At 47.4% G+C, this 25022-nt stretch overlaps 1 protein-coding gene across 1 annotated transcript in view; it reads right to left on the reverse strand.

Moving 5' to 3' along the window:
* The window catches only part of PDIA5 (protein disulfide isomerase family A member 5), an 88006-nt gene that overhangs the window by 26418 nt on the left and 36566 nt on the right, over positions 1 to 25022 (reverse strand). The window contains exons 6-10 of the mRNA XM_017671811.3: positions 17139 to 17231; positions 14143 to 14203; positions 9280 to 9347; positions 4428 to 4519; positions 4264 to 4335 (exon numbers count right to left, since the gene is read on the reverse strand). Coding sequence (XP_017527300.2) covers positions 4264 to 4335; positions 4428 to 4519; positions 9280 to 9347; positions 14143 to 14203; positions 17139 to 17231 — 386 coding nt within the window. The remainder of the gene's footprint in view (positions 1 to 4263; positions 4336 to 4427; positions 4520 to 9279; positions 9348 to 14142; positions 14204 to 17138; positions 17232 to 25022) is intronic.

Genomic DNA, 25022 nt, shown 5'->3' on the forward strand with positions numbered 1-25022 from the left:
TTCAAAGGTGTTTGTTGTAGACGATGTGTCATCAACAAATACCAGAAACCACCCAGTGTCTGCAGGTAGTCCGCGCACACAACTGCAGTCCGTGCACATAACAGAGGGCTGAGCAGCGTGAAGAATAAGGAAGCTTTCTAGGCACTGATGGGGACAGACTGCCGAGACACACAGAACAGTTCATAATGTGCTAACTTTTACATAAGATAGAGAGAGGGAAAAATGCTTATTCATTTGCTTGTATCTCCATAAACTAATCAAGGTTGTTAACCTCTAGGGGTGGGAGGGAGAATAGGACAGAAAGAACAGATGGAAGTGACAGTTGAAAACTATCTTTTAAAAATTATTTTAATTAGTGAATGGAATTATTCAAAAATTAAAATAGTTTTTTAAAACCCAGCGTGAGCATACACACAGACTGGAGAAGCATGACTTCACAGCAGTGTAAGCATACAAAAGCACGTGAGAAACTTCTAGTTAAACTCAGGAGAATACACCCCAAAAGCCCTAAAATAATAGCACAAGAGTTGAAAAAAAAAAATATGAACCCAAAGGAGCAAAGGGAGCAAGAAAAAAGACAACAAGAGAGAAAAACAGGTCAGTACAATTTTAGAAGCTAGAAAACCGACTTGGACAAACAACGGGCAGAACCCTGCAGTATGGTGAGGGGCGGTGGGGGGCAGGGGCCACAGAGCACGTTGCTGTGCCGAGGCTCTGGGGGACACAGAGCGGGGATGCAGAGCTCCACCCCTCGGGGCAGGGCTGCAGCCTGGGGCAGGGAACAGGGGGCACACTGAGAGCTTGAGCAGCTAGGCCTTCAGACCCTGCCCATCACTCTAGTAGCTGGGGTGGCGGAGCACTGCTCTCCTACCCAGTGGACAACAGGAAGTGTACTTTCTGGAGAGGACTGCAGAGCTGGGCTGAGTGGTAAAAGGGCCCACTGGAAAGAGAGGGATCTGGGGGAAGCAGGGGGAAGTCAGGCCGAGTGCTGCTGCTGAATTATGCTTTTTACTGTCTGTATCCTTGAAGACTGGACTCCCTTTTACTTCTACCTCCTGCCCCTAACACACTGCAGTTACCCAGCACCTTTCTGAGTAAAAGATGGGATGAGAACAGGACAGTTAAAGGAAAAGGAGCTGTTTAACCTAGAGCAGAGAAGGTGCAGGGACACAAGAGCTATCCTCAGACATTTCAGACACCACCAGGGAGAAGAGATCAGACTCATTTTCCATGGCCCCAAAGAGAACCAAAACTGACGAGCTCCAGGGAAAGAAACTTGAGCTCAGCAAAAGTAAGAACCTTCTATCTACAGCTGAGAGGGAAAAGAGACACATGCTGGGAGTCAGAAGACCTGGGTTTGAGTCCTGTTTTCTCCACTCCCAGCTCTAGGGTCTCAGGCAACCAACGATGTAAGACATCTCTACAACAGTACATTTGCAGGCCTTTCTTCTACTTCTCAGGTACATCTAGACAGAAATGGATGTGAGGTACTTTGTAAATCTATAAAATACCACCCAAATGTTCCTGGATATCATGACTTAAATCACAGAAATCATTCACACATGAGTGGGCGACCTCAAAATCCGTTTACACCCTATTCTCTGAAGAGTTTAAGCAGGATTGAGGTAAACTACATCTATTCTAGAGGAAATGCTGACATGAAAAGGGGAACTGCTAGGGCAGATTCACTGACTTTTACATTGCTGTCCAATCCTGTAACTCAGGCTTTCCAGGACCAAGAAGACCCTTGTCTGCAGCAGGAACACGCGCAATGGGCTAGAAGACGCAGCAAGTGCACAAGCAAAGGAGCTCTGTGACTGTTTTCAGTTCACTTGAGGCCAGAATAAAAGTGCATAGGCAGAAATGGCTAGTAGGTCAAATGGATACCTGCTTATGCACCTTCTGCCTGCCAAGCCCATCTCAGCAGCATGAAACCTGCAGAGCGGGAATGAGAAATGCAGCCATTGGCAAAGGAGGGCACATGTGCCACGATGGACACATCTGGGCCAGAGGCCCCCGCCACCATGCACACCAGGCACTCCCCACCTGGTCTCCCACAGTCCCCACCTGCCAAAGTCAGACACAGGATCCAGTCTCATCCTTCTACACTTGGCCGCACATAAAGAGTGAGCGTCCCACGAAGAGGCTCAGGGAAGCAGGAAAGGTGGGATCACTGCTACCCCCAGAATTGGGAGGAAAACCAGTGAAGACTTAAAACACCTGGCCCAGGGGAAAACCACACACAGAGCTGGGTATCTGGGGTCATGTGGAAGGAGATTCACCAAAACATCAGAACATATTATCTTCAGGTAGGGGGGTGGGGAACTTGTCTTTTTGCTTAACTATTTTTTTAAGTTTTTCTATAGTAACATATATGGCTTGAATAGCCTTAAAACCAGAACAGATTTTTTTTAAATTAAGGCAGTTGGCAGCACAGCAACATCATTGGCTCTTACTGGGGGTGTGAGATAAGGTGGCTCCCCGGGGTCCTCGTGGAGGTGGCCTTCCTGCCCCCTGCCACCTGGGGTGGGCTGTAGTCATGTCTTTGTGTGCCTCAACACAGTGATCACAGCTGTCTGAGGAGGCGCTGCCCAGAGAGACCCAGAGTCACCGCACCAAACCTCTCAGCCTGCAGACCAAGGATGGACCAGAAACTGCTAATAAGGTTTCCTTCGTTCCTATGGGGAGTGAGGAGAGGGAGGAAGGTGGGGCTGCAAAGTGGGGAGGCACCAGCCCAGGACAGGGATCAGAGGCGGCCCTGGGGTGGGGGGGCAGGACAGAGTCTCGTGGAAGAGCTGAGGGGAGATAACGACCTGTCTCAGAAACTCCACCAATATGCTCCTCCTGGCGAGGGTTAGCAAGCAACTCTGAACACTTTTAAAACAAACAAACCTTATCCTTCTAAGAAGATATGAGTGTGTATTTTGAAACCAGAAAAGGTTAGAGAAGGAAGGAGGGAGACAGATAAATTTTATGCTCTTGTGACAAATGAGATTGCTATTTGTTGAAACCTTCCCCCAAAGCAGAGCGAGTGGTGTCTGGTTGGAGGAAAGGACAGGCTTCTTATCAACTGAAAAAGGAAAACAGGGAAGAGAAGGCCCTGGCTTAAGACAATGCCTTCCCGGGCAGGGGCTGGAAGCGGGGTAGTAGATGGGAAGAGGTGTGAAAATGCTCCCAGGAAATAAAGAACACTATGCAAACACGGTGCTGTCACTGTGATTTATCTCCTGGGTGCCCAGGAACCGACAGAACCGAAGACTGAGAGTTTCAATCTTTAGAATCTGACAGTTTGTTTCTTGGGTTTTTTTGTTTTTGCTTTTGTTTTTGGTACAAAATTCATGCTCCTGTCTCATTCTGAAAATACACGTTTTCAACTTCTACATCTTTGGATGACTAATTAATTAATTCTGTGCCCCTCAGGTAATGATGCTGATAAACATGCAGCATTCTGGCAGCTCGGGGAAGGAGCTCGGAGTGGGCTCCAGGGAGTGGAACTGGGCCGTGGGGAGCTGGAGCTGGCCCGGCCCTGCTACTTGTCGGCTGCCGGGGCTTCAACAAGCTACCTCACCACAGGGCTCAGCTGCCTCATTCACAAAACAAGTGTAATAGTAATAACTTCCTTACAGGGCTGTTCTGAGGTTTACCTAAGAATCCACACTAAGTGCTTAGAACAGTGCCAGCCACAAAGTCGAGCCCAAAAATGTTAGCTGTGATTATTCCAAGAGCTGTGCCCAAACAACCACACACTGGCCGTGACTGCTGAGTGCCAAAGTGAGGGCAGGCAGGGTGCACGCCCAGCTGGGAGGGCCTGGCGTGGCTTCCAGGAGAGTAGGGAGGTGGGTGGCAGACAGACTCCAGCCAACACTCTAGCCAGGGGCAGCTCGTCATGCTAAAGTCACCTGCCTGCATGTGGGGGCTCCAGGTCAGAGGGTGGTTTGTGTTATGAGGATCTGATCTCATTACAGAAGAGGGATCACAAGTTGCCACAAAGCAGCATCTGGGGAGTGCATGGTGACTGGCAAAGTGCTCTGCAACCTAGGGCACCAGAGTGTTTCTTAGTAGATTCATGGCACCTAATACAGGGTTATGTTTGAAATAAGTGTTCAACTGACAATCTACTTTCAGAGAGACCTGCAGTGGAAGCTTCTCTCGAACCTGACGTCCTGGTTGAAAAATAACCTCTACCCATCAGACAGACAGTAAGGGAGAAAAAAATGAAATGTGGTCACACACACACCCCACCAGTGCGAACGCCCCACTTACTTCTTCAGCCACTCCACAATGTCCTCAGCTGTGGACCCATAGTTTTCATACTGGAACAGAAACCGTCCTTTCCTGTGAAATGTGGAGAGAGAAGGTTGCTGAGCCAGGGAAGCAAACACCATCATGGAGGGGAGCGAGCATCAGAGGTGAAGCGGGGGACTTACTCGAAATAGCAGATGGTGGGGTAGCCACGCACATTGTACTCTTCCTTGATGTTTTCAAATTCTGAGGGGTAGACATTCATCCCGGCCAGCACCTAGGAGCAAAGGGAGAACAGACCTGTCCACCCTTTGCCCCACAGACACTCTTACTTTGTCCACATGCTGCCTGTCCCGCTGTCCCACCAGGAACAGATGAACAAGACAAAGCCTCTCATACTGACGAGCAGCCTGGAGCAGCAGGGGAGCGAGGCTGGCAAGCAAAGCCAGCTGGGCATGAAGACCAAGAGCTCTGGAAGACAGGCTGCCCTGTAGGCAGAACCATCCCAGAGTAAAAAGCAAAGTTCTGAGGGTTGAGGAAGAAACCTAGCCTTGCTACCAAGTTCAAACAGGTCCCAGAGTAGGACTACAGCCACCCAAGTCCACACTGTGCCTTTTCTCGGCCCATGTCAGCTAGGTTATACTCTTCTCCCAAGTTACAGAATCACCACTCGGCCGCGCCGCAGCATCCTCACCCCTCCCTGATGCTTGGTAGCCCACCCTCGGCCGGCCCACCCGGGCCGCATGATATTCTCAGGCCTCACAGCTCTTACAGAGCCGAGGGCAGCGTGTGGATGGCGTGGCAATCCACTGGCCTGACTCTCATCCCTCCAGACCCTGCTAGGCCTCCCCTACTCTTACCTCCTATTTGTGACCATCACCTACAAACTGATTTGACCATCATCTCCAACGTCTGAACTAGTTCTGGATGCAGGGGTCTACACATACAAGAGAGAATTTTAGTAGCTGTGTGTACTGATGACAATTCTAAATGCTAAGGACAACCCCAAACAGAGTCCCCTAAAACTCCTTTTCTGCAGCAGGAACCTTCTTTCTAGGGCAGGGTCAGGCACCTGGGAAGAGGACTTTGAATCTGTTCTCACAAGAATATGTAGAGTAACCAGACATAGGAAGGCTGTTCCACAAAGCAGGCAGTGTAGAGCAGAGGGGAAAGTTCATTCAAAAAGGCCAGTAGCAGTTACAGAAGCAGAGAAGAAACCCAGGAAGCTGAATTTTGTTGAACAATACATAAGGACACATAGGAAGAGGAAAAGGAAAACAACAGCTTTAGGGAAAACACACTTGATTTAGAGGACTGTTTCTACTGAGTCGTCGTGTGACCATGAGCAAGTCACTCACCCTCACTGCGGCTCCTTGTTTGGAAATGTGGGCAGGTCAGAGGTTTTAGCGCCAAACTAGTGCTCAGTAATTATTAAGTTCTCTAATTCCTACCAAATCTTCCTGGGGATGCCTTTGGCAGATCCATTATGAGGGGCATCAAACACGTCTTTCCAAGTGTTTTTAGTACCTAGCATAATGCCTGATATACAGCAGGCACACAATAAATGCTTGCTTCAACCACTGATTTTTGTCCCCAACCTATTTTTGGGATGCTGCAAGGAATACAGAGAGACTAAGTCTGGAATAGAACTTACTAGAAGCCCTTGAACTCTCTAAAAATATTCTGTTCATTTCCCTAGACTGATTCAGCAGCCTGTTCCGGTAATAATTGTCTGCTTTAAAGCCCTTTTTTCTAATTGATCTCCCTGGTGTCGGTGCACATTCAACCAGAAGATTAATCTTCCACATCCTTTTCTTCATTACATCACTTCCCTGCACAAAATTTTTCAATTCCACTGAATACAGGCTAAAGCCTACCTCCACACTCAAAAGCCCAATGGTCCCTTATCTCATTCTTGAACTCTTCTTTCTTACAAAGCCCTTACTTGTATACCTGCTAGGATCTAGGGTTTTCATTCTCCCAGGAAGAGACAGTCTGAGCTCTCTGCACATGGTAGTGGAGCTTAGGACTCAGGCTCCATGGAGCTACATTTTGTTGACATTATGGATGGAGATAAAACCACCAAGGGACAGACCAGGAAGAGACAAGGAAAGCACAGTGCCAGTCCCTTGTTCCAATGTGTTAATAAAAACAAAGAGGGGGTAGAAAGCAGAACACTGGGGCACCCCCATTTAGTGAGTGGGAGAAAACAGTAAGCACAGAGCTAGGGGCAGGGTGGCCAGGCATCTGTAACTGTGAAGTGTCTGGAGGCTCTAGAGCCATCTGCACACATGAACCCCTTCGCCCTTCACAACAACTCAGTAAGGTGGGCAGGGTTGGCATAACCATCCCATTTTAGAGATAAGGAAACGGAGGATCCAAGGCTCTTTGCCCAAGATCTCCCAGCTGGTTAGTGACAGCCAGCACCAGTGTCTGATCTGCATAAATCTGTCACTGCAATCGACGCATGTCCTGGTGTTTACACCCAATGGTGCATCACGGCTAAGGCTAGGAAACAACTCAGTGCAAACGCCAAAAACAGGCAAAGCTAGAAAGAGGAGGAAGATGGGGCTGGGCTCATTCTGACAGCTACTCTGAGACAGGGAGCAGCAACAGCTGCTGATGAGGATGTCAATCAGCAGGAGCAGAAGGGACAGATGCCGATGATTCACCAGACATCACAGAGAGCAAAAAAGAGGCACATCTGAGTTTGGAAAATGGCAAAGGTTGCCATGAGCCCAGGTCTCCAGAGGCTGCCTGCAGCAAGCGGTGTCCCTGATGGCCAAGACCCTTACCCTCCTGGAGCTGGGAGAGGATGGGAACTTTTCAGAAGGTACTTTCTTAAGAAACTAAGGGCAACCATAACTACAGCAACAATAGAAACCAAGCAAGAAAATATAGAGAGAACAGTTGAGTTCACACAATGGATGTGCTAGGCCAAGTAACTAACACCACCCAGACGATACCTCTGACTTTCCATAATGCTGCCTAAGGAACTGGGAGAGTCACCTTTTATATTTCTTGACCTGGGCCCAGGCAGGAGAAGTAGGCACTATTTTTAATCCCTTGTTTTGGAAGCAGCTACCCTTAACACAAGTAATCTTCAGGGCTAACCTTACAAAAGAGCCTAGTGTGAGTCCAGGACCCGAGGGGAAGGAAGGCCCCTGGTCCCACAAATGTCCCCCCTACTTTGTCCTTAATAACTTGATGCTTCCTTCAAAAAGGGGAACATCATTTTTAGTGTAAGTATAGGGCTTAAAATAAAGTAGACTCAGGAGTGGTAGGTCACACACTCCATTCATTCATTTATCAGCATGTACTGGGTTCCTATTATGAGCTTGGCCTTGGGTTCTGTGCTGAGACAGATGTGACCCAAACAGAGCCCCTGCACTCAAGCAGTGAGAAATATACTATTATAGTTAGTATCCACTGGTGAGTGAAGGTGGATGGACTAGGCCGTGCATGGCAGGGACAAGCTCTGTGGAAGCACAGGAGGGATATGGAGTTTGGTACATGCAGCACTGGCTAAGAAACTTGCAGAAACTTCCAGAAGGTACACTGGCACCAAGAGCTCACCTGCTTTGATGGGGCTGGCAGGGTAGTTCGTGACCAGATTGGGGCTGGAGCTTTTACCTTCCAAGGCAGCACAGTTTGAAAGTTGAGCTGAGCAGTTTGTGGATGCAGGGAGGGAGAACTGTGGGTAATTAAGTCTTTTCTCCAGGCAAAGTAATCTTAAAATACGGGGTCTACTGAGGCCCCAAAATGTGGAGTGAGACTTCCCCAGTGATGTATGTGTGCCCCAAGGCCAAACGTCTCTAGGCAAGTTGCTAAAAATTCGTTAATGAGAAAGAAGCAGGACCCAGAATGAGGTCAGAAGAGAAAGCACTGGGTCTCTGCAAGCCGACCTTGCAGCTGGCTAGCAGGGCTGTCGCCATGCCCAGGTGCTGCCATTCAAACTTTTTAGATTGACTTTGAACTAATCACCAACTTAATTTGATCTATAAAGACCATGATGCAGTTGTAAGGCTTCAGAACTCCCTTAATGGGACTCTGGCCAGCCCCACTGAGGCGGCTCCTCCCGATGACCTTTCAAGAAAGGTGTATGGATTTTTACACGCTCCCCAGAGGAGCTACCAGTTTTTTCTCTGTTGTCACACACACACAAAAAAGCCAAACCAAAAACCAACCAATCAAAACCTCTGACACCTCTGTGGGGCAAGGTCATGCAAAAATGGACAGACAGATGACTCAGAAGAGGCAGGCCTGGCAGGGTGGGGGGAGCCCAGGACCACCAGCCCCTGGGTGAGAGACCCTTGGCCCCAGGGGAGGTCCGAGCTCAGCACCTCCACCCTCACTGCACCCTCCTGCTTGCTCCTGCTCCTCCGAAGGCCTGTCTCCTCAGCGGCTCCTCTTCCCATCCTGTCCCCAACAGGTGGGCATCCTTGAGACAGCCTGTCCCATCTGCTCCGCAGTACCAGCTGCTCACTCACCTGCATAGCCCGCCTGGTGCTCAGGTCTCCCGCTCGCCCTTTGCACCGCCTCCTTCTTCTGTGGTTTCCATCAGCCCTCCTGCCCCACAGGAACCACAGGACCGTGGCAACCCTGGGCAGGAAACTGCCCCACGAACCCACTTGTGACTCAGGCCCACCACTAGTCACCGTGCCTCTTTGTTTGCCACCGGGCTCCCCAGCATTGGAAGCCTCAGCCCACTTTGGGCCCAGTCCCAGTAATTCCGGACCCCTGAACCAGTCTGCGGTTGGCCCCTGGCTCCAGTATCACATGTGCTTTCTGCTGGTTTCCTAGCTATTTCCACTGGCCTCTGACAGGTGCCAAGCTCTCCTGGTACCAGCAACTCTGTGGAGTTCTCAGCATTCACCAAGGACAGGCCTCGGCCACAGCAGGCTAGCAGCAATAGGATAAGTCCTCCTCACAACTGCAAAACCTGTCTTCTCCCCAAACCCCTCTTCCCACCAGCTCCCAAGGTGAGAGGGGGAAGCCGGAGCCGGCAGCCCTGCCTGGCCAGTGGGCGTCACTTACGCAGCGGCCTCGCAGCTGGGTTGCAGCCTTCTGGAAATGCGGCATTATCCTCTTGCACATGCTGCACCCTAGTCCAGGCAAGAGAAAAACCAAACTTGGTTACAGTGGGTGCAGGACCCCGGCACTCCGTTGTCCCTTCCCTCAGGCTGACCACTACCAACAAACACTTATCCAGCCTCCAGAACACAGGACTGTCCTGCCCTGGGAACTTCCAGAACTGGAGGCAGAGCCCTGGCCCCCAAAGAGCTTCCCATCTCCACGGCATTAAACACGACACAGGCGAGCAGTCACTCGATAATGTGGAACTGACCCAGCTGGGAGCACTAGATGATTCAGAGCTGTAACGAGTTCAACAGGGACTCAGGGAACCGGACGAGGTGTCAGGAAAGCACCCTTTTCATGCACAGCTAAAAGCCTTCCTTCTGCCTGGTCAGGGCCGCAAATGAACTTGCATCGAATGCCATTAGGAAGAAAACATGCAAGCCCAGATACAGTAACTTCTAGGATGTTCCTGCTGCTTTTCTTTCATCAACAGGGATAATCACACAGTGACTGGCGACAGTGGGAAAGGTGCTGGCCCTGGTTCCGTGGGAAGAGTACGGGGCCAGGATTGGCATACCCGAGTGCTCACCTTCCCCTGACTCCCTGGATGGCCCTGGACAGGGCACCTTCTCAGTCTGGGCTGTGGCTCCTTCTGGTCAATGAGGACGGTTGGACTAGATCACCTCAGCCCCTTATAGCTCTGACGTCAGAGGATTCTGTGATGCTCCCCCCAACAAGCCCTGGGGACTCAGGGCCAAGATAACTAGATCCCAAACAGCCACTACTAGAGTGATCTTGACTTAAAATCACCCCTCCCTTCAACCAGAACGGGCCACATTTCTGCAATGACGCAACAGAACATGAGCACGGGTTTCTTCAGACACTAGGAACTCTGATGTGCCAGGCTGTTACTCTTTCTGATAGCTGCTCTGCTGCAAAACCAGCTCTGAGATGCATCTGAAGGCTGCAGACCCCAAAGCTGCCTAGAACCCTGAATTAGGCTGGAACTCATCTCAACACAGCACAGTGGGGACAGGGCCGCATGGCAGCCAGCTAACAAGCTCTGTGTATATAGCTAACACCTCGGCAGACTGTGGACAGAATAAAACAGATGGGAGAGGTGCTCTCTCCCTTCAGGCCAGATACAAACGCTGGAGAATTGTGAGCAGATCAAAACTCCCCTGGGACCACCCGAACCTGCCCAGCACCAAATCTACTGGATGAGATTATGATGTAGGATACTTTGACATGAACCTCCCCAAATGCCCATGGACCCTCCCCCAAATCCCTGCTCAGCAGACAGAGGAACACACACACCACCATATTCAGCTTGGGCATGCGCTCACGCCGTCAGTTCAGGCTCAGACTCGGGGAGACTCGGGAGAGCAGGAGCCGCTTCTGCTGTGAGGCCAGCCTGTGGTGTGACCCCACGGCATCAGCCCTTAGACAAGACGCGTCTCTCCAGCAGCTGCCGCGACTGCCCCTCGCCCACAAGTGTCAGGACGGAGGGAGTATGTCACCTGCCAGGGACACAGTTCCCATCATGGGGATTCAGGGAAGAGAATGGAAACAGGGACAACAGTGTCAACCCCGCCAGATGCCCAAGCTCCACCACCCGTGGAGGTGATGGCACGTGGCAGGAACACTGGGAGGCCACAGAGCACTGAAGAGGGAGCCTGCCTCTGGGGAGAACGAGACCCAGCTCTGCATCTCTGCCTGACCACCTGCTGCCTGCGTAACCCTGCGTGAGAGGCCTGAGCCTCAGCTCTCTCACCTGTGGAGACAGCACCTGCCCTGCCGGCAGAGTCAGGGAGGAGCCAACACCTGGGAGGCGGTAGCGCCTGATGCCCAGCAGGGAGGCTCAGTCAACAGGACACCTGAGTCTGTCTCCAGGTCTGTGACGGGGAAACACGTCCAAGGGGACACAGGGTCACTCCACTCCCCAGGAAGGAAAACAAGAGTGAGGGGACACTTGCAGCTCACCCATTCTTTACTCGGTGACTTGACGAGATGGTGGGAATCTGACACCCACTGGGCCACATTCATTAGGAACTTAATTTATTACCTGTCCCCATGGGTGGGGCTTCTCTCTTCCAGCTCTGCCTGCCTGCAGCCTGCAGCAGCATTATCTGCCATGTCCGCCACACAAGTGGTAACATAGCCATCTGTCCCTGTGGTGGAGGCCAGCAGTTCTGGGTGAATTAGTTGTTGGAGGAAAGAAGTGATAATAGAGTAATAGGAAGCCACAGGCCAAGCCAGTCCCCAGATTTGGTTTACCAAAATTAGAGCTGGTACTGCGATCCCTATATGACCCTATCTTTAGGCTGACTCAACTGGGAGGCAGGGGAAGAGATAAGACTAACTGTCAGTCTCAAACCCCAAAAGTTAGAGCAATCAGCCCTTCTATTTTTCATTAATTCAGTCAACAAGCATTTACTAAATAGACAGTAGATTCTAGGGACCCAGATTTCTTGTCACAACTAAAGGCTCCCACTGCCTTCGGGTTCATTCACCCCAAATGTGATCAAAAGATCAAAAGGTTCTAAAAGGTCTCCCAGGTGGGAAATTAGTGTTTCCCAGGAATAAGCTAAATTTTGAGGCCATGAAGGTTTGATTGGACTGGTATAGTAAAAGCACAAGTTTATGTCATTAAAAACAACAAGAGTCCTTGGGGTACATGGGACCCAGGCCCAGCCAACCCAACCCCTCCACCGCTAGTGTGGACTTAGTAGTTCCTCCCACGGCCCCCCCACTGCTGAATGGTCTGACACCTACAAGAAACCTAACTTCTCCTACCCCAGCTTTCAATTATATAAGAATAATAACTATGCTCACATCTCTGCCTCCTGTGATGTGATAAGTAGGATGGGCACACTGCCAAATAGCCTGGGCGTGGGGGGCAGGAAGGGCACACACATTCAAGTGCAAACTGCTAGTGAGCCACTCTTTGTAAGCAATTAACTAGTGTCATGGTTATACCAGATCCTGCCCTGTGATCCTACTGTGTTCTGACACACCATTTTAATCTCATTTAACCTATGTGTTGAAGGGTCCTAAGAGAGACCAAAGGAGGCCCTGTCCTCAAGGGCCTGTGCAGGCCCCACAGCTCCTAAAGCAATTTACAGCTGTGCAGTTAATAAGACCCCTCAAAGGAGAAACAAAAGGGATGAAACCAACCTGTGAACATTACTAAAGAGAATGACCCAGGGTTAAGGTACAGAACATTCTGGGCAGAATCAGACCTAACAAGAAGTAGGATAGGCAGGCACACCCTTGGGCCAGCGAGGTGTCTCAGGGGAGGCCAGTGAGGGAACAGCCAGCAGTCAACGTGGGCTGGGGAAGATGCTGTTGAACAGGCTACAGGCCCAAGTCAGGCAGAACCACCAGGACCCCACAGAAGGGCATCGAGCCAGGGAGTCATGGTCACCAGGATAGAGAGTTTCTCAGGACACAGGATGGAGGTAAGCTTTCAGGATTAAACAGAACCCTGGTGCCACAGCCTATGACACCCTGACACCCATCTGAGCCACAACACACTCACCTCCCACCACGCACAGCCCCTCTCTCCAGCCCTTAGGCCTTGGGCTTCCTGCAGGGCACATCAAGTCACAGGGTCGGAGCTGCAGCTCCAGGGCTTACCCAGGGTCTAAGCCAGGGGTTTTCTATCGGTGGGATGGGACCCATGAGATGGCAGGAGTGGCCCAGACAAGGAATATTTGAGGCTTCGTGGGACATACTGTCAACTACTCAACTCTGCTGTAGCTTGTAAGCAGCCACAGAAAACAGGTAAATAAACAGATGTGGCTGTGTTCCAACAAAATTAACTTAAAAAACAGGCAGCCAGCCATGGTTTTGGGTAATAAGGGTCAAATCTTTATTGGAGAATTGACCCTTATTAGAGAATTAGGACATAGTGAGAAAACCAATAACTTTTAAATAAAACAATAGCAAAGAAAGTATCAGTATGCACCACCTTTAGTAGAGCGAAGAGCAAGTAGCAAGTGGTAAGAGCAAATTTGATTTTTTGAAACCTTTGTTTCAGCTTATCTGCATATAATTCATACAGTACTGGGTCGGAATGTAAAATATTTTTAATACAGTGAAACACAGTCAAAAAGTTTGAAAGCTACCGCTCTGACCCAATCCCTTCTCTTACAGAAACAGAAACTGAGGTATAGAGAGGTGAAGCACTTGACCAAGGTCACCCAGCTTGCTGGGGGCATAAATGGGATTAGAACGCAGGTCTTCTGGTTGTCATCTGAATGATCCTTCTGCTGTTCTGACAGCCCCTCAACTCATCCAGGGACTAAACCCAATACAGGCCCCTTCTCCCTGGCCCTAACCCGCATCCCCCTGCCCTCCCAGGTGGCACCAGCAGAGCAGTGCAGGAGCCAGAGCTGGACAAGCAGCTGCCTGAAGGCCGGCCAGCCTCTGGATGAGCACCATTAACCCCTCAGAGGGTGCACCAAGACCCAGGTGTGGCTCCCCCAGGGGGAGGAGGCTTCAGGCCCACGGGAGGCAGGGGAAGGCAGAGGCACCTGAAAAGAGACCCGTGTTGTTGCTGGGAGATCTCGGGGTGAAGAGGGCAGGTTGCCTGCCGATTCGAGTGAGAAAAACACTGACGTGTATGGAAGGAAGGGAAAAGCCAGGTAAAAAGGTAAAGATGAGGGGAAAGAGGCACAGATGGAGAGATGGGGTGAGCAATGTGATTCGGCATTCTAAATGAGAGACCTGGAGCTAGTTCCCAGTCCGCCCATCACAACCACCAGCTGCCAGGGGTCTGTACAATTAACTCTGGCCCAAAGGTGAAGAGTCACTCACAAGGAGCATAAAACATCATCAGGAGCGGCTTCTCTTCCTTCTTCAGGAGCCGTCTGAAGTCCTGAAGTACAAAAAGAAAACATCATAGATTACAAACAGCACAAAAACTGGGACAACATCCCCCCAGGGCCCCACCTGGTGGGCAATGTGATGCAAGAACTGCAGAAATCCCAACGTCAGACCTGGGGGCTGGCGGCTGGTGCAGTCATGGCTTCTCAGGAGCTGAAATAACCTCAGGACCATCTATTCTAGACCACCTTGCATATTACAGATAGGGAAACTGAGGCCCCAACGAGACAATGGCTTTCCCAAGGCCACCTGGTGGGACAAAGTCCTCTGGCCAGGCTACCGGTTTTACCTTCAGCTCCACCTGAACCGCAAGGAGTTATCTGTGTCCCATGAGGCTGCTGACCACGCTGACTCTTCTAGATGATCTGTCTGATCTATCGACTGGTTTTGTCCGGGGTTTGTTTTCACACCTACCCGACTTGGCCAGATGGGGATCTGCTTGTTCCAATAACACGGGGTTAATCTATGCTAATCTCTTCCCCTGGCTCCTGGGACCACAACCACCCGCATCCCCAGGACTGTCCCCAGGAGTCCGCTATGCACCCAGTGGCATAAGGACAAGGCATGCCTCCCGCTCCCAGGAGGTTACAAGTTAAACAGATCATTTGTATTTGCAAAACGCTTAGAACACTGCCTGGCACATTATTAGGCAATATATAATTATCTGTTAAATAAACACAATAAATGTACAAAGACAAATGGTCACAACACTGCTCATGGAGAGACTCCAGTGTAAAGCAGACTAGGAGACTCTTCTTCCAATGAGCAACAATGATGTTTGGGAAAAAGCAAATCTATCAAGGAGTGCAAAGAAGCACCATGACAGAGTGAATTCTGATTAAAATAAGCTCCTCTAACCAGTTTCCACAGAAGAAAATTAGAGGTTTTTCTCTTTGGAATAGTAAGGAAACTAAGAGTAGATTCAAAACGCAGCTTCCTGGCAGCAGCAAGGCATTAGATAAACGGATGACGGACGGTACATCCTGCAGTGGATCTCCTGTATCATGAAAGATGCTGAGAGGAATATTTAATGTCATGACAAGATGTGTATGTTACACTAAGTGGGGAGCAGGGGGACAGCAAGTTACAAAACAGCATCTAAAATGTAATGACACTTCAGTAAGGTAAATTATTTATGTGTGCATTATGGTGAAAGCCTGGGAGGCTACAGCAAATACCAGCTCTGGGTATCTTTCGATGAGAAAGGTTAGGGTGATTTTTTTTTCTTCTTTCTAAATTTCTATTATGGATATGTAGTACTTATAATTTTTCAGTTCGATAAAAAAGATTACAAAGATTTTGTGGGAATTTAAAACATTTTGTAATAAACCTATATAACTAGAGGGTTAGTGCACTCGTTTTAAGGCAGAATTACTAACCAAGATCTTTGACCCTGACTAGGGGTGGAGAATGCAAACACTTTGAAAATGAATCTTCTGGAGTCCCTGCAGATAAAACCTGGTAAAAAATCTGAGAAGAAAACATTGATGTGAGCCTGCAGCAATTTGGTCTCATGCCCTGAGTAATAACAAATACTATATTACATTCAAAGATGTTTAATAACCTTCGATAAGTTGGAATTCTAAGCTTACAAATATGAATCAGCAATGCAAACTTAAATTTGGAACTTCTAGTTATGTGGGGATTCCAGTAGCCAAGCAGCTTCACCTTGTATTTCTACATGAGAGAAAATAGCACAAAGTACCACAAGAGGATTGCCCACAGGTATGAAAATATATATATTTCTTTTTATTATTTCCAGGCAATCACTTTCCAGAGAGGCTAAAAACCTGTATTATCACAAAATCTACCCAGCAGCAACCATCAGTTGAGGCTAAATCTTCTGTCATAGCTATAGGCAGAGGTGCCACCCGCTCCTGATACTTGCCCCTCTTCCCTTGTCCCAAACCTGCTATTTAAAAAGGCTTTATCTTCTAGCTGAAGATACCAGCACTTTCCATCCTAGAGAAACACTGATTCCCAGCACCTGAATTCAAAATACCACTGACCTGCATGGTTAGCCCACAAAGATCACACATGATCCCTCCTCCAGAAAGTAGAAATGGCATCACTAACAAGCACCAAGAGTCAATAACTTTAAATGAAAAGGGAGAGGAGGCTGAGGAAAATAAGGTAACATAAAATGTTAGCAAGATAAAAATGAAGATTCTCCTTCCATCTACAAAAAAGCATGGCTTGCCTCAGAGATCATTTGGAATGTAACAGTGTTTGTGCCCATCCCCACACAAAGGCACAGCTAAGCAAATAAGGTACACACACTTATGCCACACAAACACAGCTACACGTGGGTGAAGCTGCACGTGCAGGTTAGGTGGGGCACACTTTGAAAGAAGGTCAGCTTTGTATGGAGACCATAAATCAGAACCACCCTTCCATCCCACAAACCCCCTTCCTGCCAAATCCAGAAACTGAAGCTTAAGAGGGTAAATAATTTGTTCACAGTTACACAATGATTCAGAATTACAGAGACCTGACCAAACCTCAGATCTCAGGGAAATTCAACCCAAACCTCAGATTATTCTTAAAAAACAAAACAAAACAAAACAAAACAAAACCCACTCTAAAAAAACAAAAACCACAATGCCCATCCCAGCCACAACTGGACTACATAATAAGGAGAAGACATTTAAATGAGTATTGTTGTAAGGAAAATCTGAACGCATTAAAATACATGAAATAAGGCAGTGAGTTACAGAAGCTGCACACGGGCAGTCAGCCTGTGATCTCCTGCCAGTCCAGCCATGAAGCTGGGAAAGAGAATCAAGTCAGAGAGCCCAACCCCAGTCCCATGGAGGAAGGCACAGCTGGGCCGGGAATACTATTTCTCATTTCCTTGGGCAGCTCTTCTCATGGACCCTGACTGGGGAAGCTTCCAGAACCTATAGCATTAATGGGGAGGAAATTACCTTTTCATTGTCAATGTGCACAACATCTTTGGCTCCAGGGTCTTCCTCCCACAGTGGAGGCCCTTTCGGATCCTTCAGAAAGGCCACTATGGACTGAGGAAAAGAAGAGAGAAGGCAAAACTCATTTTATCCAGGAAAACAGGGAGCTGGGGAAATGGGGGACCTGCCTGCCTCCCTGACTAGAGACCCAAGTGCCTGGAATGGGACTGCAGGAGGCGTAAGGACAACTGCTTGGGGGTCTGCCATCCCCATGCCCCTGACATCTACAATGGGCCCCAAAATGCAGCCCACCAGCCCCCCAAGATTTTTCAGTGATACCACACCTTAATCTGGTCAGCTATAGTGAGTGAGTGAGGTAGGGGGAAAGGGGTTATTACGAAGCTATTTTGTGGACCAAAAAAAGAGGACATTTGAGAAAATTAGTTGGCTTATTCAAATCAGAGACATGTTTGTGTTTCCACTAAATCTCATCTCCTCCAGGAAGTCTCTCTGACCAATAAGGTCTCCAGTCCTGTCCAAAGTAGGTACTTTCACATACATGCAGCTACTAAAACTGTCAATCTCATAAGCAGGTAACCACACCTATTTGCAACCTGCTTGGTTTTTCCTGGTCTAAATGGTTTGGAAGTGGTTAGATGGGGATCATCCTCTGCAGCTCAGACCTCAAAGCCCCTGGGCCTCAAAGCCTCGGGGCTCTCTCTGTGCCACGGGGTTGCTCTGTTTCTCACCTTGAAAACCGCTCCTGCTAGACAGCCCAGGGTGAAGACCTTCAGGATAAAGGGCTTAGCTAGCCTCTGTCCTGTGAACAACTGACTTAAATCTCAGCTCCCTTTGAGGAAGACACCTGAAGCAGGAAGCAGGGGGCAGGTCCCTGCTCACCCCTCCCCACCTGCCACACTGCCTGGACAGAAGTGCCATTCCTTCTCCTTGAACAGTCAGTTTGGGAAACGGTACTCAAAGTGTGTGAGAGCCAAGAACCAGTACCAAGACCAGACCAGCCTCTATGCCTCCAACTCTGTAGGGAGGTTGCTTGCCTCCATGTCAACAGATAGAGCCTGTGTCCCCTGATTTGATACAAGATGCTGTGACTTCTACCCACTTTCATCAAGCTCCAGTGAGCAGATGATGACCTGGGTGTGTTGGGGCTGGGTGGGGGTGCAGGGGTTGCTGGAGAAGGGGAAGGTCTGAGATAGGAAAGGAAAACAACCTCTTAGCAAGGCTGTGCACTCAGCCCATCCGCTGGTCACACACAGGATCTTAGTGAGGCTTGTTATTTCTGGAAACTCCTATTTGGAAAGAGCTATTATGGGAGAATGACAGACACCTAAGACTTCATAGGGTTTCATTCAGGAAATGTTCCCTCCCATCCAAATGGAGCTGCAAAATGCCTCCTGGTGAGAGAAGGGCCATTTCCAGCATGGCAAAGATATACCGCCTTTTTTCAGCCCCTTGTCAATGCTTCACTGTGACAATAAAGCCAAACGGAACTGCCAGGGCCTCCTGAAACCCAAACTCACCCAACTGCACAGGCACCCACCCACCACCTGGGCCATGTCAGAAGGTGCTTACAGGTGCCCACCTGCCTGAAGTTCCAGAAATACCGGTGCAGGGGCTCTCAATAAGCATGTATGGCAGACGCGAGGAGTTTATGAAACCCCACACTCACATGAAAACATCTACTTTAATGTACACACAGCCACTGTTTCTAAGAAGATGGTCCATGGCTTTTAGTAGATTCCCAGAGGGATGTGGAACCCAAAACAGGTTAGGGACTATGCTCTGGGGGTGCTCCTGTCCTACACCAGCACAAGCTGAGTCAAAGGGCGAGCAGAGCCTCCCCATTCCCCCTAACTCACTCCTGCTTCAGCATCCAGGAGAAAAGATGGATGTGGATGGAAAAAGGAAAGAAATTGCCTCTTTTAATGTAACAGCTGAAATATTCATCCTAGCAATCTTTTGCTTTTCAGGTAGAGCTTACTCCTGTTTAACTGCAGTGGGATAAGCCCATCCACAGGGTCCCTCCAACCAGTCTAACCGACAAGACCTTGGGTAGAAAAGTCTGTAGCGAGCAGCACCTGGGACCCCACCCTTAGCCATCCTATTCTGGATGCTCTAAATCCCAGGGAGAGGGCCCAGCCCCCACACCCTGGTTTTCAGGACACCTTCAGGCTGGGAAACCACTCTCACAGCCACAGGGCATTGGGAGAAGGCCATCAGAGGGTCCTCTGGTCCTCACCACTCATACACAGTAAGGACTCTGCTGGACAGACTGCTGACAACCCAAAGGCCATCTACACAGCAAGTTCCCCTCTTTGAGTTTCCTGCTCTTTACCCTTCACTGATCTGGCCTCTGGCCTCTCTAGGGGCCACAGTGTAGCCCCTGGGTCCAAGCCCCAGGGGAACTGTACAGGATGTCAGCAGCAACAGCCAGAACATGAGCCTGTGACAGTGTGCCTACCCTGCAGGGGCACCTCTGTCTCGCTGGAGAGTGAGGTCCAGCAGAAACTCTGAGAGGAAAAACAAATCAGTGACCAAGGGGCTCTCTGGGCTCGGCTTCTGCTGATGAGCAAAAGCCATCAGGCAGTCATGGGAAACACTATGCCACTTGCCTCTACCTTGATGGCCCTGTGGGCTTTGGGAAGCTCAGCACTGAGGACACCCTCTCCCCACTAAAGATTCTGTACAATGCTGAGGCCACTTCTCTAGCTATTTGATGCAGAAACCACAAAGAGGATGAGAAATCACAGGGAGGAGCAGACTCCATATACCTGGTCATTGCAAGGAGGTGAACAGAGGCCAGGACTCAGCCTCCCTGGCCCAGGCCAGCTCAGACCACCTGGGCTCCTTGCTCCTTTCCTGCTACTACAGTTCTGAGCAGCTGCTATTCACTGCCCCATGACCTGAGGACAGACTGCTCAGAGGGCACGCCAAACAAAACCTGAATACAGCCACCAGAAACAGAACAAAAAGCCTCCCCCTTCCATTGCTACATAAGCATCTCCCACACACACCTCCAGCTAAACCCTGTTCCTGGGGACCACAAGTTCTCTCCCAGGACTTCAGCTGATGTCTTAACACAGAATAAGAGGAGTTAAGCGACTCTAGTTGGTAGAATTTTCTCTAAGTGTCTAAGTGGGTGTTAAGATGATGACTAATCAGCCTGAGTCTGTATAAGGTAAAAGCTGTAGCAACTTAAAAAAGAATGAGTGTTGAACAAAAGATGGCGGCATGAGAGGTGAGACAGAAAACCCCTCCCAAAACCACATATGACTTGCAAATATAGCAAATACATCTAATCCTGTAAGAGCAACAGGAAAGAAGACTGCAGCAGACTGTCTACACCTGGGGAACAGAGCAGACCTCAAGGAAAAGGGTAAAGTACCAAAGCCGTGATGTGGAGGGTCCCAAGCCCTTCCCACACCCCAGCTCACTGGAGGAAGGAAGAAAAATGGAGCAGGGAGGGGGTAGAAGCCTATGACTACTGAATGCCCAGCCCTGGAGATCTGCTCGGGGAGCATGAACATACATTATGTGGTTCTCTGCAGATTAGTGGGGTTGGAAAGCTAAGACAGGCAGAATACTGTGAGAGACTGAGATTCCAGCAGTTTCTGAAAGACACGTATCTACATCTGGCTGCTCTGGGATAAAAGAAAGGTGGGCAGTCTGAGAGACTTCCTAACAGCTAGAGGGCTGATAAAGGAGCAAGATTGCACAGAGCTTGCTGCTCAGGAGAAAGGACAGGTGAACAAAACTGTCCGGATACACTCTGCCCAGCCAGTTGGGAACTTTCAGGAGCTTCTGGCGCTCCATCCCCCTGGACGGCTATGCAGCTATGAGGCCCCCCATTGCGATATGCACCCTGTTGCACCCTCCTCCTGGCTGGCACCAGCTCACAAACCAGCCTCCCCTGCCATTGCACCAAGCCAGATAAAGAGCAGCCCCACCTATGGCCACTACAAGTGTGAAGCATACAGGCTTCTCGCTGTTCTCTCGGCCCATGGGCCCTGGAAGTGGAGGCAGGCACCGCAGCCAGGAAGCATGAAAGGGATCTTTCCTCTTGACAGGCACCAGTGCTGCTTGCCTGCGACAGCCCCCATCACTCCAGGGACTGAGCAGCTCCAGAGAGTAGAGCCTCTGGGCACTAGAGGGCACCACCTACAAATATGAAATGTCAAAGGAATCTGGTTCAAAACAAAATCCCACAAACACCAGAAAGACGCCCAAGTGAAACTGAACTCATCAATCTTCCTGAAAGAGATTTCAAAATAAAAATAATAAACATGCTCATGGAGCTACAAAAAAATATTAACGAACTAGGCGAGGAATTCAGGAATGAGATACAAATGTTGAAGAACTCAGTATCTCAAATGAAACACAAAATGGAAGGATTTAAAATCAGACTAGATGAAGTAGAGGAGACAGTACATGAAACAGAAATTAGAGAACAGGAATACAAAGAAGCTGAGGCACAGAGAGAAAAAAAGATCTCTAGGAATGAAAGAATATTGAGAGAACTGTGTGACCAATACAAATGGAATAATATTCTCATTATAGGGGTAACAGAAGAAGAGAGAGAAAAAGGGATAGAAAGTATCTTTGAGGAGGTAATTGCTGAAAAATTCCCCAATCTGGGAAATGAGATAGTCTCTCAGGCCATGGAAGTACACAGACCTCTCAATACAAGGGACCCAAGGAAGACAATGCCAAGACATATAATCATTAAAATGGCAAAGATCAAGGATAAGGACAGACTATTAAAAGCAGCCAGAAAGAGAAAAAAGAGCACATACAAAGGAAAACCCATCAGGCTATCATCAGACTTCTCAACAGAAACCTTAAAGGCCAGAAGGGAGTGGCATGCTATATTTAATGCAATGAAGCAGAAGGGCCTTGAACCAAGAAAACTCTACCCGGCACAATTATCATTTAAATTTGAAGCAGGGAATAGACAATTTCCAGATAAGCAAAAGCTGAGAGAATTTACCTCTCACAGACCATCTCTACAGTGTATTTTGGAGGGACTGCTATAGATGGAAATGTTCCTAAGGCTAAATAGCTGTCATCAGAAAAAATAAAACCTCAGTAAACAAAGTAGAACAATTAATTACTAAGCAAATGCAAAATCAAATCAACTACGCCCAAAGTCAGTCAAGGAATAGACAAAGAGTACAGAATATGACACCTAATATATAAAGAATGGAAGAGGAAGAAAAAGGAGGAAAAAGAAAAAGAACATTTATTGTGTTTGTAATAGCATACTAAGTGAGTTAAGTTAGACTGTTAGATAGTAAGGAGGTTACCCTTGAACCATTGGTAACCACCGATCTAAAGCATGCAATGGCAATAAGTACTTACCTATCAATAATCACCCTAAATGTAAATGGTCTGAATGCACCAATCAAAAGACACAGAGTCACTAAATGGATAAAAAAACAAGACCCATCTATATGCTACCTACAAAAGACTCATTTCAAACCCAAAGACATACACAGACTGAAAGTAAAGGGATGGAAAAAGATATTTCATGCAAATAATAAAGAGAAAAAAGCAGGAGTTTCAGTACTTGTATCAGACAAAATAGACTTCAAAACAAAGAGAGGCACAAGAGACAAAGAAGGACATTACATAATGATAAAGGGGTCAGTCCAACAAGAGGATATAACCATTATAAATATCTATGCACCCAACACAGGAGCACCTACAAATGTGAAACAAATACTAACAGAATTAAAGAGAGAAATACAATGCAATGCATTCATTTTAGGAGACTTCAACACACCACTCACTCCAAAGGACAGATCAACCAGACAGAAAATAAGTTAAGGAGATAGAGGCACTGAACAACACATTACAACAGTTGGACCTAACACACATTTACAGAACTTTACACCCAAAAGCAGCAGGATACACATTCTTCTCAAGTGCACATGGAACATTATCAAGAATAGATCATATACTAGGCCACTAAAAGAGCCTCAGTAAATTCAAAAAGATTGAGAATTATACCAACCAGCTTCTCAGACCACAAAGGTATGAAACTAGAAATAAATTATGCAAAGAAAACAAAAAATCCCACAAACACATGGAGACTTAACAACATACTCCTAAATAATCAGTGGATTCATGACCAAGTATAAACAGAGATCAAGCAATATACGGAGACAAATGACAAAAATAATTCAACACCACAAAAATCTGTACGACACAGCAAAGGCCATGCTAAGAGGGAAGTATATTGCCATACAGGCCTACCTGAGGAAAGAAGAACAACCCCAAATGAGCAGTCTAAACTCACAATTAACGAAACTAGGAAAAGAAGAACAAATGAGGCCCAAAGTCAGTAGAAGGAGGGACATAATAAAGATTAGAGCAGAAATAAATAAAATCAAGAAGAATAAAACAATAGAAAGAATCAATGAAAGCAGGAGCTGGTTCTTCAAGAAAATAAACAAAATAGATAAAACCCTCATCAGACATATGAAGAAAAAAGGAGAGTCTATACACATAAACAGAATCAGAAATGAGAAAGGAAAAATCACTATGGAAACCACAGAAATACAATGATTTATTAGAGAATACTATGAAAAACTATATGCTAACAAACTGAATAATCTAGAAGAAATGGACAACTTTCTAGAAAAATACAATCTTGCTTGGCTGACCCAGAAAGAAACAGAAAATCTGAACAGAAATTGAATTGGTAATTTACCTAAGAACAAAACTCCTGGAACCAGATGGCTTCACCACTGAATTTTATGAAACATTTAGTGAAGACCCATCCTCATTAGTTTTCCAAAAAGTAGAAGAGGAGGGAATACTTCCAAACTCATTCTATGTAATACCAAAACCAGGTAAAGACACTACAAAAAAAGGAGATTACAGACCAATATCCCAGATGAACACAGATGCAAAAATCCTCAACAAAATATTAACAAACTGAATTAAAAAATACATCAAAAAGATCATCCATCATGATCAAGTAGGATTTATTCCAGGGATGTATGGATGGTACAATATTAGAAAATCCATCAACATTATACACCACATTAACAAAAAGGACAAAAACCACATGGATCATCTCCACAGATACTAAAAAGCATTCAACAAAATTCAACACCCATTTTTGATAAAAACTCTGAACAAAATGGGTATACAGGGAAAGTACTTCAACATGATAAAGGCCATATATGACAAACCCACAGCCAACATCATACTTAACAACAAGAAGCTGAAAGCTTTTCCTTTAAGATCGGGAACAAAACAAGGGTACTCACTCTCCCTCCTTTTATTCAATATAATTGTGGGGGTCCTAGACACACAATCAGGCAACACAAAGAAATAAAAGGCATCCAGATTGGTAAGGAAGAAGTTAAATTGTCACTGTTTGCAGATGACATGATAGTGTACATAAAAAACTCAAAAGAATCTACCTGAAAACTACTAGAACTAATAACTGAATTCAGCAAACTTGCAGGATACAAAATGAATACACAGAAATCTGTTGCATTCCTATACACTAATAATGAACTAGCAGAAAGAGAAATCAGGAAAACAATTCCATTCACAAGTCCATCAAACAGAATAAAATACCTAGGAATAAACCTAACCAAGGATGTAAGAGACCTATACCCTGAAAACTATAAGACACTCATGAGAGAAATTAAAGAAGATACCAATAAATGGAAATACAGGTACATATACACAATGGAATACTACTCAGCCATAAGAAGGGGGAAAATCCTACCATTTGCAGCAACATGGATGAAACTGGAGGGTATTATGCTCAGTGAAATAAGCCAAGAGGAGAAAGAGAAATACCAAGTGATTTCACTCATCTGTGGAGTATAAGAACAAAGGAAAAACTGAAAGAGCAAAACAGCAGAA

The sequence above is a fragment of the Manis javanica genome, chromosome 3, assembly GCF_040802235.1.
Source record: "Manis javanica isolate MJ-LG chromosome 3, MJ_LKY, whole genome shotgun sequence".
Taxonomy (NCBI): domain Eukaryota; kingdom Metazoa; phylum Chordata; class Mammalia; order Pholidota; family Manidae; genus Manis; species Manis javanica.